Source organism: Balaenoptera physalus (genome assembly GCF_965194825.1).
Source record: "Balaenoptera physalus genome assembly, chromosome: 3".
Lineage (NCBI taxonomy): Eukaryota > Metazoa > Chordata > Mammalia > Artiodactyla > Balaenopteridae > Balaenoptera > Balaenoptera physalus.
The window spans coordinates 113,637,199-113,654,944 of record NC_138890.1 but is presented as its reverse complement, the minus strand read 5'-3'; the positions used below and the strand labels follow the sequence as shown (position 1 = coordinate 113,654,944).

Genomic DNA, 17,746 nt, shown 5'->3' with positions numbered 1-17,746 from the left:
TGCTTAATACATTAATAAAAGATGTTTAGTAGAAAAGTGGTTACCTGGTATTACAGTGGGGAAAGCTGCCAGTTCTACCACTTACATGCTACGTGACCATGGAAGAGTCACCTCTGTAGTGAGACTACTGTGAAGACCAATTGAGTTAAAATACATGAAAGTATTTTCTAATCAGAAAGCACTATGCACATATTATTCATATAATAATAATAATAATAATGGTAATATAGTTACCATTTGTCAAGCACTTGTTAATGTTCAGAATGGTGCTAAGTGCTTTGCATATTATTATTAATCCTTGTAACAACACAAAAAGGGATTATTCCAGTTTTGCAGGAAAGAAAACTGAGACTTGGCATAGTATAGTGAGATAAGTTATCCAAGTTAGAAGCTCATTTCCAGCCCAGGTCTGCCTCCAATCTTTATACCATGTCGTTATTTCACTCAACTCACAAATATTAATACAAGGGATTATCAACATCATAGATTTTATTTGATAAAATCCAGACATTTTAGAGCTCATACTATTCAGACTTAAATAAAGCTTAAGGCTTTAAAAGACTGCCATGGATTCATTTGGCAGTTTTAAAGTAAAAATGGGGAAAACTGATTAGGAATTCATAAGGGATAGTAGATTAGTTATTTTGTATCAGTATAGCACTGACATTTAAGAAAAAGTGCAGCATGCAGATTAAGTAATTGGATTACAAAGGATTAACAAGGAAGGTAAATTATTTTATTATTTTTAACCTTTACTAAATTAAGGTGATAAGTTTGAGGCAAGAAATTTCTTATTTTTTAACAATAGGATGGATTCTTGTTGGTTTTTTTTTTTTTTTTAACCTATAGAATCTTAATAGTACATCAATACAGAATCACTTTTATAACATTTTTTGGGAATTAGTGATTCTGTTCATTCGAACACCAAATGAATTCTAAATAGTCAGCATTGTTATAATCAAATTCTGTTTAAATATTTGTACTGAAGTTATAAGCAAATTTAGAGATACTCAAAGGAATAAGAACAGACTCCATCAAATATGATTACCTCTGAGAAGTGAAGGGGGAAAGAAGGAAAACCCTTGTTTTATATATATGTGCTTCTTATTTATACCCTTCGGTTCTGTCTGAAAGTTTATTTCCATACATATAACTTTGTAATATATTTTTTAAAACCTGTTACAGCAGCCCTATGTGGTATATGGATCTTGTTAATATTAGTAAAAATAGATAGATAGACTGTCAAGTCAGTGTTACTTTTGGCACCATTCATATTTTTCACCTTTGTTCCCAGTTTTTATGTACTCATTAGAATACTAAGCCTTATTGACTATAATGAAAGCAGAAATTTACATAGCTTTACGTAGTTAGTTCATTGCTTCTTTGGCAGTCTCTTTCATGTTTTATGTGTGGAGAGACTTGTCTTTTAACCTTGAATCAGATATGGAATAGGCATGGGGTGATATTTAGACTTGAGGCAGTATTGATTAGTAGTTTTCTTAAGGAAAAGGAAAGAAATATTAGTGGAAAATCTTTAGAAAAAATTCTATTAATTCGCAGCATGCAGCATATCCAAATATCTGCTTAGCATGTTTAAGACGTGGAAAGCAATCTGTTATATTTTACATCTAAATAAAAAATATTTGCAAATTCCTAAGACATAGTGGGAAAGAAAGGGGGGAGAATAGGAATGGGTGAAGTGTGGCCTTGGAGACAACAGAGAGCAGTTTCTGGAGTGTGATAAGAATTTCAGCAAACTTAACAACGATGCCAGTCCAGTGATACCCCGGGCTGTAGACTGAGTAACAATATCTGACATTTAACCAGGACAGAACTGGATCCCAGCAGAAGAATATGAGGGATTGTCACAATGAATCTGGACAGACTTCTAGCATCAACACCTAAGAAACACAGTCACAAACTATAGAGTGAGGGAAGTTGCTATGAGAACTCTCTAAGATTTCTGACATATATGTTAATTTCCAATTTTTGTTAGTTTCCTTTTCTTTAGCAATAAAGTCTCTAAACAAAAGGCCTGTCTTCTCATTCTTAGAATGTTCATGAAATAGAAAATTTCCTATTCCATAGCTAGTGTAGAACAGAAGAAAACTTGCTAGTTGATGACAATTCTGAGGAGAAACACAGGCTGAAAAGAAGATGACACACAGGACCAGCACCTGAGGAAGTGATCCCAGGGGTTTAACAAGCAGGAGGTCCACGTAGCTTTCCTGATTCTCACTCTGTTTTCCATCCTGTATTGGCTCTATAAATGGCTTGCTTGAGGAGTTGTGGTCCTTAGAATAGACCCTGGATACTTACAGATTGAACGGTTATGGTCCAGACTATTCCCAAGGTGCTCCAAAGGGCTGTGACCAGTGGCAGTTGGTAATGAGTATAAGGCATGGATCTGAATCCAGAGCTGCCATGCTGCAGAGTTATGGTGAATAACTTAAGTACACTATCCTAGCTAGCTGCCCAGAGACCTCATTGAGGCAGTTGTAGCTTCTTTTCAAAATTTCACCATCCTTAGGCAGTAATTCCTATGGAGCTCTGTGTTACACGTGTCCTTCCCAAATATTAGTGATCTAATGTGGTCCTGAATTTTGCTGTTTGCTTTTGACATAGCTCCTCCCACAATTATTTTTTAAAAAGACCAATATGTTTTCTCATAGAACATTTCAAAATAATATTTAAGCAGAATTTTTTAGCCTACTCTTAAAGTGATTTCTCATCAGTGATATTTATTTTGTGAATTTTTTTTTCCTTAGTTACTTTTTTTTAGCCAAAGGGGACTTTGAAAGACTCTTCACTGTTAACTCTTTAACTGGATATATCAGATTTGAAATTGTATAATTCCCTCTGTAAAAGAGAACATCATTAGTTACAAAATCTTTGCTAAGGATGAAAATTCTTAAAATTAACCATTAATTCCTATTATAATTAATGTAAAAGCTGTAATGTTTCTATTAATAGAAAAGTAAACTCAAAAGCCAGGCTGATACTTTTTTTTTTTTTTTTGGCTGCGTCGGGTCTTAGTGTTGCAGCGTGCAGGCTCTTTGTTGTGGTGCATGGGTTTCTCTCTAGTTGTGGAGCGTGGGTTTTCTCTCTCTAGTTGTGGCACGTGGGCGCCAGAGTGCATGGGCTCTGTAGTTTGCAGTGCGCGGGCTCTAGTTGAAGCACACAAACTCAGTAGTTGTGGCACACGGGCTTAGTTGCCCCGCGGCATGTGGGATCTTAGTTCCCTGACCAGGGATTGAACCTGCATCCCCTGCATTAGAAGGCGGACTCTCCACCACTGGACCACCAGGGAAGTCCCAGGCTGATACTATTAATAATATGCATATTGTAAATACCTGAAATGTTGTAAAACATGTGACAAGGTTCCTGTAGCCATTTCAAAATTAGTGGCAGCCACAGAACTTCTGGGTCCCATCCCATACAAAATAAGTGTATTTTTTATTTATTTAAATAAAACATTAAATTTCATTGCAATAATACAGGAAAGTGAACAGGAAGAGGAGATGATATATAACTAGTGCTAAAAATGGAAGGTGTGATTGAAGTAGTGATTTCATTTACTTCCTGGATGATTTCAGAAAAGCTTGTAGAGTACAGTTGGATCTATAAAGATACGGTTCATATAAATGAAGACACTTGTGAAGAAATCTCTTCCTCCCTTAATTGCTGAGGAAGTTAAGTGCTTTGTCTGAGGATACTTTTAGAGGACTTAGGTTTCTTGGATAAAAACTATTATGATGAATCCTCTTCTGTTCAGAATTAGGGACTGACCATATCTCAAACTGATATAACATCTAATAATCAAATATTTTAAAATTTTATGTACTTAGAAATTCAATCTTATTACTGAGTAATAGAATTCTTAAGATAAGTGGGTACTAATAAATGAAAAAGGTCATTAAAGAAAAATCGTAGTATGAACATAACAATGTTACAAACATTAAAGTGCCAAGTTATATCCTTTATTACAAACTTTTGGCTGAATACAAATTATACTTTATCCCAAGTATTGAAACCCTAATTAATAATATTTGGTTGTACAGACATATATGAACTCTCCCAATAACAATACTGGATTTATTTTGAATGTTTAGATTAATATTTGCTAGACTATCATAGCACAATTTTTTTTTTAAATTACAATCATTACATTTATTTTCGGCTATTATAGCACAATTTTGAGGAAGATTTAAAAGATTTAAAAATGTAATAGTTAATCCTTTAAATATCTAACCTTTATTTGTATTTATTTTAGTTTATGATTGAGGTAAAGAATTCTGCTGTATCTTGTATACCAACTGATTGGGTTAAGGTTGGAAGGTAAGTTTAAAAATACATGTTTTTTCTTATTAAGGTGAATTATGACATGTGTTTACCTGCATGCTTCTGGTATGTTAATAACCACATCCTTGACATTAAAAGCAATTTTGGCCCTTCAGTTTCTTTATGGAGCTTTTAACTAGAGAAATAATTATCTTAAACTCTTTTTATCATGGATTTTAAAACATTTTTTCCGAAGGGTATCTTATTTGTGTACACTTGTTTTCTTGTTTTGTGAACTACTGTTTTATTCTTATACCTCAGAGAACACTTTAAACACATGGAAAAAGAAAGTTGCAGAACCTTCAATTATGAGATTAATTTGGTTGCTTGAACTTCTTGATGAATGCTATACCTGACATTTCTTTTAAGAAGCTGACATTTCATTTTGTGCCTCACTGAGCTTGCTTTCCGTGGCACATAGTTATAATGGTTCTTTACATGTTCTTTTTTTTTTTTTAAGTTGTATCATGAATTGATGAAAATAATTAATCAGAAACAAAATTAGAGAACCACATAGAGACCCTGCCTTTTCTCCTTGGTTAGGCATTAATCCCCAAGAGGGGACTCTTTTAAGAAGTGGTTTTAGAGAAGTGTCTTTCCTCTTGTGAGTAGCATCGTTTGTGAAATATTTATTACTACTGTTAATATGTTTGCATGAACTTGAGATGAAAATACTACATTTGCCTAAGATAGTAGAAGAGGGACTAGTAGCTGGTGACGGTATGAAGGAACTCTGTGGTAAGAATGGAAGGAAATTTTAACATTATTTTGACATGATGTGTGACTGAATATTAATTTTAATTATTATTTTAATTAAAAAAGAAAACTATTTATTATCCATGGACACTATCAAAGGATCCTGAAGGCACAGTCATGGGTTTCTTTACCTCTAATACCATCCTTTTTCTTTTCTATGTTACCAGAAGCTATAATTGAATTTTGGGTATTATTGATTTTAGGGAATGTTTCCTCATTTTGCAGGCATTCTTTTATCTATTTTTGTCCTGTGCTACAGCTAATGAATGGTAATATGCTTTGTGAAGAGAAATTACTAGAAATCATGTTAGTCTATCTAGAACAATCACTGAAATGTCTCACTAAATGAGTTTTGTCAGAAGAGAACTATGATAAATATGTTTGCATAGAAGTCTAGATGACATACTTAAAAAGCAATAAGCAAGGCATAAATCAGTGCCAGCGTCTTTTGAACATTTCAACGATGTAAATTGAATGAATAAGTAAGATGGTTTGGGGGAAGTTTCATTGTTATTTTTTATCTGTTGTTTAGCTATCAGAGCCTTGACAGGAATAGGTTAGAATATCAAGTCAGATTTCTAATGTGAAAGGCTCACTTATAATCCAATAACTTGCCAAATTAAAGGTGATTGTGACAGCATATTACAGGAGTGAGGGTGCAAACAAAGATCAGGATACACTCTGTCATCACCTGCCTATCACTTGACCTTTTCTTCTTAAAGTTCCCATCATAGTGATAGCATCAATAGCAGTAATCACCACCACCATGGAACAACTCCTAACATTGAGTACTAATGACATAGGTACTCCGCTAAGCACTATCTGATCCTCTCAACAGTACCTATAAGGTAGATATTATTATCCCTATTTGATAGATGAGGAAAGTTTTTAGTTTAGAGAAAGTCGGTTTTATTGGCCCAAAGTCACATAGCTAGCAAGTAAGTGGCAGAGTTGAAGCCTTGGTCTGGATTCTCTGACTGGGGACCCATAGCATCCCCCATTGTGTTCTACAGCTTCTTGAGGAAGAAGCAGAGATTATATGCAAGCCCCAAAGAGGAGTACATGATATTTCTTCCCATCCAGGGTCACTGTGAATCTATAGTTAGATCGTGAAGAACTCTTCTTTGACTGCCTCCTGAATTAATGCATTGCTATTCTTTGTAATGCTTTTTTTGTCACTGAAATACTTTAATCATACAAAAAAGTATAAAATTTAAAAAATAATACCACCCTCACCAATATGTCCAACTCCCCGCTTTGTTAGGACTTCCTTTGTTATATTTGCATCTGATCTTTTTTTAAAAAAGCAAGCATTTTCATTTAGTATAATTTAAAGAAAAAAGCTCTTTACTTATGAAACAGAAATTCTAAACTTTGACTTTGCCATATGGATATAACTTGAAATGAATTTTAAAAGCCTCCTGAACAAAGTCCTATGAACTTCAAGTATTTTATTTACAACAAAGATCTTTGGAGTCAATAAAGTTCAGTATCATAATTGAAGAATGTTCTCTATTTACAGCTATTTACTTTCAATGTTCATCAGAGAATAATAAATAACTACTTTAATTTTCTGAAGTGATGGCATTACTGATTTCTTAGTAACCTTGATTTCCTACTTATGTTTTTTCTCCTCTTCCAGCACAAAAGCTGTGAGCCGCTTTCACTCTCCTTTTATTGTAGAGAATTACAGACATCTGAATCAGCTCCGGGAGCAGCTAGTCCTTGACTGCAGTGCTGAATGGCTTGATTTTCTAGAGTGAGTTTACAATGAAAAATATAATCTGACTTTTTGCTATGAGAAATAGACCGGAAAATCTTTCCATCAAAAAGAAAAGTAGAGATTACTGCTTGTGACCTGCCATAAAATAGTTGAGTACATGTGTTCTCTGATTTTATTTTTAATCCATTGAAATGTAAGCTCATTTTAGTCTTTGGTGAGAGACCAAATATACTTTATTGTTACTGTACTAACATTTTGCTGCTAAGGATGTTTAGAAGCATCACTTTGAAATTCTACCTTGGACTTTGTTTACTTTTCTTATATAAAGGCTTAACATTTTCAGGGTTGGACAAGTATGGGTTAGTTATTTTGTTTTTATTATCTCCATTTAATTTTTTTCTTATATTTTTACATCCTTTACATTTTCCCCCTAACTTTGTAATTTGAAAAATTTTAAATCTGTGGGAAAGTTGAAATGAAGATCTATATACCCTTCACCTAGGTTTATCAAGTGTTAACATTTTGCTACATTTGTTTTATATCTCTCTCATACACTTTTTTTTTCCTGAAACATTTTAAAGTAAGTTTTAGACATTGTAATACTTCACCCCTAAATACTTAAGCATACATCTTCTAAAAATAAGGACATTTTGCTGTATAATCTTACCACCATTATCATACCTAAGAAAAATTAATATTAATTTAAGAAATATTGAATTGCCTCAATTCCCCCTCCCCCCCATATTTAATTTTTTAATTTTTTTTTATTGAAGTAGAGTTGATTTACAATGCTGTGCCAATCTCTGCTGTACAGCAAAGTGACTCAGTTATACACATACAGACATTCTTTTTTCATTTTCTTTTCCATTATGGTTTATCACAGGATACTGAATATAGTTCCCTGTGCTATACAGTAGAACATTGTTGTTTATCCATCCTGTACATAATAGTTTACCTCTGCTAACCCCACACTCCTAGTCCTTTCCTCCCCCACCCCCCGCCCCCTTAGCAACAAGTCTGTTCTCTATGTCTGAGTCCCCCTCCCCCATATTTAAAAAAAACTTTCACATGTTGCATTTGGTTATTATGTTTCTTTAGTGTATTTGAATCTAGAATAGGCCCCTACGTTTTTGGATTTTTATGATACTTTTTTTTTTTGAAGAGTCCTTGCCTTTGTCTCAAAGAATGTCTCATTCTGGATTTATTAATAGTCACGTGTTCATATTAATAGGTTTAAGTTGCTGGTGTGCTGGTAAATGGTTAACAGCCAGCTCTCTGGAAGAGTAGTAGTGTGTGTTTGATTTCTGTTGTGTCACTACTCCCACCTGGACTGATTGCAGTCTGCTGCTGGACTGGACTGGGAAGAGATGTGCACAGCTGAGTTTCAGGAGTCCATGGGAGCCAGCTCCAGACCACCACGCATCTAAGCACTTTATATATGTTAGCTCATTATTCCTCACAAGAGCCCTACGAATGAAATATTATTATCATCCCCAGTTTACAAATGAATAAAGTGAGATGCATAAATGAAAAATAAGTTGCTCACAACAAGGGTAAGGATTGGAGCCCAGATGCAACCCAGGGTGTCTGGTGGTAGGGTGTGTGCCCCTTACCATCAGGCTGTAGAGCCCTCCCATGATGAATCAACCCATGGGCATCAGTCTAAACAGAAATCTCTTAGTCTTTCTCTTTAAAAACTTGAACAGTATTCAGTGAAGTCTTCAGGGAGCTTTATTCTATTTAAATTAACCAATCTGACAAGTGAAAAAAAAGGAACAAAAAAGATAATATGTGAGTTTTTAAAAGGTGGTAAATTGGTACCATCTCTTGTTGCCCAGCAGAGTTTTGAATTATAGGATCAGAAAGAGGTTTTGTTACTGACCAGGGTTTTTGGCCTCCTTAATCAATAGAAATTGATCAGAGGCCAGACAAGAAGTTCAGGCAAGGCTTTAATGGGGCCCCTGCTGCAGCAGGGGGGAATGAGAACAAGCAACAGGTTCCCTTGCTCGCTCAGGGGGGCCAAGCTGGTTCCTTATACGGGGTGAGGGTAGGGATGCGTCCAGGGCTCAGGCCAGAGGGGTGGCTTAGGTGGCTTGCCCACCCCTTACGTGGTGCTGTGAGCAGGGGGCATGCACAGTGCCCTGCTTTTTGCTCCTGACCCCGTGCTTTTGCTTGGGGTTCTTCAGAAGTGAAGGTTGGGTTTTTTGGTCTCTTTGTATCTTTTGTCCAGAATTTGCCCCAGCTGGGCATGTGAGCAGTTATTTTTAGTCCCATATAGTTTCTTTGTATTTTGTTGCTGGAGGAGAGGTTTGTCCAGGTGTAAGCATTGGAGCACTGCAACAAAGGGTCCCAGGTCCCAGCCTATCTCAATTCCAGTCTACTTATCCTGAATCTTTTGAGGTTATCTTGTCTCAGAGTCTTGAATTCAGGGATGGAAATTTGGTCTGAAATTTCTTTTTCCAATTTACTTTCAGTTACCCATATTAAGGGTTTTTAGGGCCCTTGAGTCTCTCAGTTTTCCTGACTTTTCCCTTAGTAATATCACTGGGAACATGAAAATTGGACTCACATTTCGCCTTTCAAGCTTTGAGGGCCATGTCCTAGGGTCCTGGGATTTGGTGAGGTTGTTCCTCTTCACTCTCTGCATACTGTACATGATTTTATAGGTCTGGGTTATGTTCGCCATGCTACAATTCTAGAATAAAGGAAGTTCAGGTCTTCCAGGCTGAAGATTTTGGCAGCATCTGGATTCTTTCTTTTTGTCTCTTTATCTGTTATCAAATTCCTGTTTGTCTTTTTTCTCTTTGAAATGTCTCTTTGATTTGCCCCTTTCTTTCCTGTCCTCTTCTCACACCCCACCGTTCTCACTGTGTCAGCCCTCTGCTGGGCCATTCTACCCCATTAACCCAGGAAAATCCTGCTTTCATTTTACCACACCTTTGCTGTAGTTGGGTGTGAGCTAACATTAAATAAAACATCACAGAAGAATATGATACTCATGATATATTGCTAAGCGAAAAAAGGATGGAAAGTATCAAAATGTGATGCCAATTCTGTATGTATAAATTCACTTACATGCACAGCATACAAATCTTTGTATTTTAGAAGATTAAATATATGTGCTATTATTATTAATATGCTTATTGGCCATTTGTATATCTTTGGAGAAGTGTGTGTGGTGGGGGGTGTGTGTATCGTCTCAAATATTAAGTGATTAATTCTAGATGATGAGGTTACTGGAAATTTAATGCACTTTGCAGATACATGATATCAAAAGTTTCTATAATATACATGTATTACTTTCAAAATGAGAAAAATATATTAAATTTTTTATCTTAAAAAAGAGTATTGGCTGAAATTTAGCTACAGCATTTGCAACTAGAGCCCCAACTTGAGAACAGCATTGATTGTTACGGCATATTGTTTATTGAGGTGCCAGATGGTGTGAATATAATGTCATTTCAGAAATGATTAACCTCATTGAACGTGACACCAGAGGATTGAATACCAGCTATACAAAGTGTTTTTGTCTCTTACTGAGACACTAACAGTTATCCATTAGTCACATTACTTTTTATCATAATATCATAAGAAATCAAGGCTGTAAGAAAGTCTGTGAATAGAACCCTCTCTCAAAAAACTGTCTCTTTTGTGTTCTAGAAGATGGCCTGTGGATATTGAATAATCTCAATTGCAAATTCTTTAAAAATTGAATTATAATACCTCTTGTACAGTCATTTGATTATTTTAGAAATTCATATGCAAATAAAAAATAAAATATTCTCCTTTTTTATTAACTTCAGATATCATTGAGCAACATTTGATAGTAAACATCTGATGGTAAACTGTCATAACAGCTTTAGAACACAAGTGTCTTAATCTGCTTCCCATGGATCCAGCAATATCTTTTGACCAGAGATTAAATCACAGTGGTTAGGTGAAGTTGTTTGGTGGCTTAGTGATAAAGTTGCACGTTGTTATGACATAAACCCAGTCTATCAGATTGTTATCTGAACTGCCCATTTTTCAGCTTGTCCTTTTTCTAAGTATGAATGATCTCTTTGAAATTCAGCAAAGTGTAGCAAATAGACAAAGACCAAGAAGTCAAACAAGGCTTCTTAAGAATTATGAAGTTATGATGGTGATGTTTAAGGTTTATGATGGTTTTAAAATTTTTTTCACATGCCTTATTTATACAGTTGACATGAAAAAGAACATTGTCGTCCATATCAAAATAATTACCTTCTCTCTCCTGCCTTTTTTGTTGTTAAACTGAAATGGTACTGACTCAGAGTTATGTTATTCATTTCAATCCCGGAAGTTAGAAGATCATCAGGGACAGTTACCCTCAACCTAAGGCTGTTGGGTAGTGGCAAATTAGGGTTTTAGTAGCCTGGACAGGACTTGAGAAGGATGGAGTGAGAGTAGGAAAAAATAGGCTGCTTTTTTTTTTTTTTTTTTAAGTGCCACAGGTACTCTGACACTCAGATCCAGAGAGGCAAGAGCAGAAACTTCAAATGTGGCTGCTCTCTGGCAAAAGAGAGAGTGCCAGGATAGGAAGACCAGATGGGTCAGTAATTAGAATTAGGGGCAGAATCAGCCACAGTCCAAGGCATAGATGAGTGGTCAGATCTGAAATTGAAGCCAGACCAGAAATGACAAGGCCTGATCACAGGGCAACCACTCAGGGGTGTTACATCCGTGCAGCACGTGGCATCTTCAAAACTAAGAGTCATTTTTAAGGTGACAACTTAGTGCTCCTGTCTGATGGCAGGGGCCAGTCTCCTTTGTGTTTGGGATTTTGCACAGACTCTTTTTTTTTTTTTTTTTTAATTTTTATTTATTATTTATTTATTATGTTTATTTTTGGCTGTGTTGGGTCTTCGTTTCTGTGTGAGGGCTTTCTCCAGTTGCGGCGAGTGGGGGCCACTCTTCATCGCGGTGCGCGGGCCTCTCACTATCGCGGCCTCTCTTGTTGCGGAGCAGAGGCTCCAGACGCTCAGGCTCAGTAGTTGTGGCTCACGGGCCCAGTTGCTCCGCGGCATGTGGGATCTTCCCAGACCAAGGCTCGAACCCGTGTCCCCTGCATTGGCAGGCAGATTCTCAACCACTGCGCCACCAGGGAAGCCCATTGCACAGACTCTTAATACTGTTAGTGGGATTCATGTTGTTTGTTTTGATTAACTTTAATTCAGGGAGAAATAGGTAAATTGTATTCATTATGCTTCATCTACTCAAAGAAGTTTAAAATATACTGTAATGTAAAAATATATTTTTCAGTTCACAAATTTTTCAATTCACAAAGTTAACACAGAAATAGAACTGGATATTTAACGTGTTGTTTCTAGTATCTGAAAAAGTCATTTACATAGACTAGATTAGTATAATATTAAAAAATCAGAAATTACAGGTTCTAAAAAATCAATACAGTATTATAGTAATAACTAATCACATAGTAGCTTAATCTGGATGTCGTTTTCAAGCTAGGAAGCACTCTAAAAACCTTTGGATTTAAGAAGCAAACAGACTAAATCTCTTAAGTTTCTGAAACCCACAGTGCAATAGAGAAATATTTTTTAAGAGAAGCATTCAGCATAACAGTCATCACTTTTGGGGGGATCTTCTTTAAAAGGGTATAAGGGACTCCTGTGACAAGAGATAATGGGATAATCTAAGCAAAAAACAAAAAAAAAACAAAGAGAAGGAAACCCCCTGGATACATTCCTATATTTTTTCTTGAATAAGTCTTTCAGTAAACGTCTTTTAAGCTTTTAGATCACCAGCTACTTAATTGGCCAAAGATTTGAGTCAGTGGCAGACCTTTCAAAAAACAAGTCTAAGATTTAATTTCTATATGAATTATTAATAAGACAACTGAAGGTTACTGAAAAAAAGTACCTTTCTTCTTGCTTGCCTTCAGCGAAACTTATTACAGTGTCAACTCTATGGGCTAGATGTTAGATAAGTAAATCAGATGGATTTGGGCTCTCTACCATCGAGAAGCTTCCAGTCAATGTGAGAGAAAGATAATAAAACTGTTATTCCTAGTTTGGATGATGCGCCAAGGGAGGTTGACCCATTTGGGTAGTTCATGACATTATTTAAGCTAAATGAAAATGATCACTACATTAGTGTTCATTAGGTCCGAGTTGAAGTGTCACGGTCAGATGAAATGTGCAATAAGGTATTAATAGTAGACATCTTTGTATAAAAACTATTTTAAATATATATATTTCTTTCCAAGTGAAACAAAAAGAAGCCTCAATAATTGAGTTATTAAACAGAAAAGTAGTTCACTGTAATTTCCACCTTTCTTAACTGCTAGGTATGCTTGCTTATTTTGTTTATGCTCATCTTAGCTAACAAAGTGATTACTTATTGTGCAGCTTTTACAGGTCTAAGAAATCAATTTACTCACCTTTTTGTTGTTGTTGTTGTTTCTGTAGGAATTTCAGTGAACATTATCACTCCTTGTGTAAAGCAGTACATCACCTAGCAACTGTTGACTGCATTTTCTCCCTGGCCAAGGTCGCTAAGCAAGGAGATTACTGCAGGTAATGTGTTTTTTTATTTCTCCCCTTTTCCAGTGCTTTAGAACAGATAGAATTATTCAATTAATTTTAGTGTTTTTATTGTAAAGTATTAAAATTACTCAAATATGTTGACCTCTTGGTAAAGCTGAATGTCATACACATATAGCTTGATGTAAAATTAAGAAATTCCTTTCTTGCTGTACCATTGAGTGCAATGAAAGCAGATATTCACTATAACTAGAGGGGAATGTTACATATTTCAATTTTTAGGTTTATGTGGGTGACATTTTTATAAAGGAGCAATCCTTTCATTTGTTCGCGTTCACTGGAACACTTTATGCTATGTTTAACTTTATAATTATAAAAGTCTCATTTAAATATCATCTAAATCAGATATGGGGGAGAGTTAAGGTATGATTCATTTTGAGGCAAATTGCACTCAGTTGCTCTTCCTTAAGTCCAAATCTTAAGTTTCAGCTAAATCTTTGACTCAGTGCTCTACCCTCTAGGCCCACTGGGGCACAGGGGTCCTGCTTTCCAGACTGGGGTGGCAGTCCTGTTCCCATAGCTTTGCTTGGCAAAGGTTGGGCCCCTAGGGCTCCAGGCCACCCAGCTCCCACAGTGGCTCTGTGCCTGGGCCCTGCCCATGAGGTAGGTCTCTTTGGTGGCTCCACTTCTGCTTCCACTCTGTGCCTGCGCTCACTCTGGCAGCTCCCCCAGACCAGAATTTTGCACTGGTGGCCCTCTGTGACTCCTGTGGGCATTGCGCTATCAGGGGCTCTCTGGAGTCTGTTTTATAAGAGTACCAGCCCATTCTTGAGGGCTCTGCCCTTATGACCTAATCACCTCTTAGGGGCATGGTTTTGAATACCAGCCTGGTTTTTTGACAATTGACCTTAAACAAGTTTTGTAACCTGTCTGATCCTCAGTTTCTGCATTGACAAAATAATACCTGCCTCTTAGAAATGTTGTGCAAATTAAATGTGATAAAGACATTATGAAACTTCTAAGCAGGACCAGGTAGATGATAAACACTTAATAAACAGCATTTGTTACTCACAGATGTTTATTCAAAAATCAGAAAGAATTAAGTATTGTAAAACTTTTTTGTCTTTAATAAAAAATATCTGAGTTTTAGGGTTTTTAGTATGTTTCATGCCTATAATAATTTATTTTTTAAAAATCATTTTTCGTTTTCTATCAATTCGCAATCTTGTCTGTCTCTTTGAACATGGTAAGCATAGTTATCTTAAAGTCTGTGTCTGATGATTCAAATATCTGTAGTCCTTGTGGGCCTGTTTCTGTTGTCTGTTGTTTCTGTTCATTTTCATTCATGTATCTCCTTGAATGCCTGGTTATTTTGATTATCTTCTAGGCATTGTATTTGAAGAATCATTTGTAGAAATAATTTGATGTTATATTTCTTCTGAAAGAGTCACATCTCAAGACACTAACGTTCTGGCATCACTTGAGGGCTTGAGGTGATTCAGAGATTCAAAGGCTCAAAGATTCAAAGGTTCAAAGATTCAGAACCTGCAGTTCTCACTTCATATGCACTCTTACGCCTGATGTGCAGCCTTTTGGTGTCTCAATCCAGATTAAAGCTGTCTATAGTGCTCAGTGTCAGCCGTTCCCTCAGTAATTGGCAAACAGTCTCCCTGACCCTCTGTTCTACCCCAGATCCTGCCCTGGTAATTCCTTGCTGTCCTGTTAGTTGTCAGCCTTCAAGTAGCTGTTTTCGGTACTTTATCCAGCCTCTTACTTGTCCTCAGTAGGATTGTTCCAAACCACTTCTTCTATCAGTAAGACAGTTTCAGGAAATGTTGCACACTAAAATACTATTCAAATTGGATACTATATATTTTATATTAAGAAAAATCCACCTGAAAAATTTAAATGAAAAATCACACCATAACCTTTAAGTAATATACTCAGTCTCTTTTTTAGAAGCCATAAAATTGAGTGTAAATAGCCATGAAATAGGAAACATTTATCTAAAATACCTTTTACTTCTACCGCATGCTAACACATATATATGGAATCTAAGAAAAAACAAAAAAAGGTCATGAAGAACCTAGGGGTAAGACGGGAATAAAGACACAAACCTACTAGAGAATGGACTTGAGGATAGGGGGAGGGGGAAGGGTAAGCTGTGACAAAGTGAGAGAGTGGCATGGACATATGTACACTACCAAACGTAAAATAGATAGCTAGTGGGAAGAAGCCGCATAGCACAGGGAGATCAGCTCGGTGGTTTGTTACCACCTAGAGGGGTGGGATAGAGAGGGTGGGAGGGAGGGAGATGCAGGAGGGAAGAGATATGGGAACATATGTATATGTATAACTGATTCACTTTGTTATAAAGCAGAAACTGACACACCATTGTAAAGCAATTATACTCCAATAAAGATGTTAAAAAAAAAATACCTTTTAAACTAGTACTTAAGTATCTGAAGTTTATACTTTTTTTTCCTTAGATTTCCAACTTGTTTAAAGATTTTAGTGCATCTGAGTTATTGCAGTTAAAATTGATTATTTGGCTTCATAATTACAGTCTCTTCTTTCTAAATACTATTAGGACATTTTATTCACTAGAGTCTAAATCTTTATGCAAAAGTTCTTACTCTAGGTCTTTGTATCCAATTTGTATTCTGGACATTATACTGTTTTACTAATATGGATTATGTCTTGTTTCCCTGGGGCATTTAAAGGAGAGTGATGCAATTTTAAAAATATAAAATAAGTAAATTTGTTCAAGTTCAGTGTTTCATTCTTTTCAGGCAGAATCCAGATTTTCTCAGTTCTTTCTCTTCAGTGCCACAAAATGCCCTCAACATGATTTTCATATCTTTCTTGCTGGAACTGTCCTGTCCTAGTGTATCATCTCAGCTCTCTGAATAATCATTTGCTTCTTACTATACCAGGAAGTGTTTTGTCATTATGTAATTTTGATAGCAACAGAATAAGTCAGTGTAGATTTTAGAGATTTAGATTTAGATTTTAGAGCAGAACAAATCACTCAAATTTTTATTCTAAAGTGAAGACCTTCCTGGGAAATCATATCAATGTCATGAATATATGTTGATTTCACTTGGCAGAGCAAGTGAATTTAGAATTTTATTTTATAACTGATATCCCTTACAGTTGGTTTCATCTTTTTTCTTTTACAGTAGATTTGTAACCCATTTAGGTAAAAATTGTATTTTAAAATTATACCCTAAAATTTAAATTATACCCTAAAATTCAAAAACTGTCCTTTTCTTGTAATTTTAAATGTCCTTTTCCAAAGGATGATTTCAAATTGTTTACTCAGAAGATACTTTAGTGACTTTCTCTGAGACATGTGAGTGCACATTCTTGGGGTTTTGTTAGCCAGATATATTTAAGAAGAATTTAAGTATTTATATAGGAAAGTAGTATTTCTTGGTGTTTTGAGTAAGTTCAGAAATGTGCTTATATGTGAAAGTTCTGAATCTAAGCACTTGAGGAGGTCATTGATAGGACGTTAAGATGAAAAAGACCAGCAGGTGGCCAAGAAATTGTTGAAAAGACGTTCAACCTTAGGAATCAATGATTGCAAATTAAAACAATGAGGTCACACTGTTAAAAATTAGGAAGTTTGATAATACCAACTTTAGGTAAGGGTATGAAAAGTCACCTTTCATATCCTGCTGGTGGGAGGGTAAATTGATACAGGTATCTCATCTGTTAAAAAATATGCATACCCTATGATTTGGAAATTCTGCTTCAGGAATTTCCTCTGGCTTAGAGAAACACTTGGAAATATGCACATGCACATATGTATATGGGTGTTCATTGGAGCATTGTTTATAACAGTGAAAATCTAGACAGTCTAAATGTTCAACAGTGGAGAACAGCTAACTTATTATTCAGCACCTTCCAAAGAATGCTGAAGTTCTGACAAGAAATGATCCGTAATCTTCAGTATTCCATACCATCAGGGTTCACTGGACCTAATTTCAGCTTTGAGTTCTTTAAAGGTCTTCCAAAGAACAAAGAGACAATTTACCTTTTTTTTTTAAAGGAGAATAAAATTTATTCTGTCTTGCATTTACCAGATGGGTCCATTGGACCCTTTTATAAATCTAAGATGCATTTTGGGATCTTTAATGATTTTTATCTTGCTTATGTCTGGAATGCTTTACTATTTCATCATCCTAGGAATGATTTCATCACTGTTTATCAGTTTTTCCCAGTATGCTGTAAAAGTCTAAAATAAGAAGGAAGCTGGAGAATGATGATGCAAAAATGAGATAGAAATCACTGTCACATCATTCTTCATTTTTCTCATTGTATTTTCCGAAGAGTTACATCGTCTTTCAAGAAGATATATAAGAAGACTGGAGATGCCACTCTTGTAGTTTGCTTCCAA

The 17,746-nt window shown here is 35.7% G+C and overlaps 1 protein-coding gene across 1 annotated transcript in view; it reads left to right on the top strand.

Annotated features, from left to right (window-relative positions):
• MSH3 (mutS homolog 3) overlaps positions 1 to 17,746 on the top strand; it is a gene marked incomplete at its 5' end in the record, with an annotated part of 186,445 nt that overhangs the window by 106,448 nt on the left and 62,251 nt on the right. The window contains 3 exon segments of the mRNA XM_082458025.1: positions 4,274 to 4,338; positions 6,740 to 6,856; positions 13,267 to 13,374. Coding sequence (XP_082314151.1) covers positions 4,274 to 4,338; positions 6,740 to 6,856; positions 13,267 to 13,374 — 290 coding nt within the window.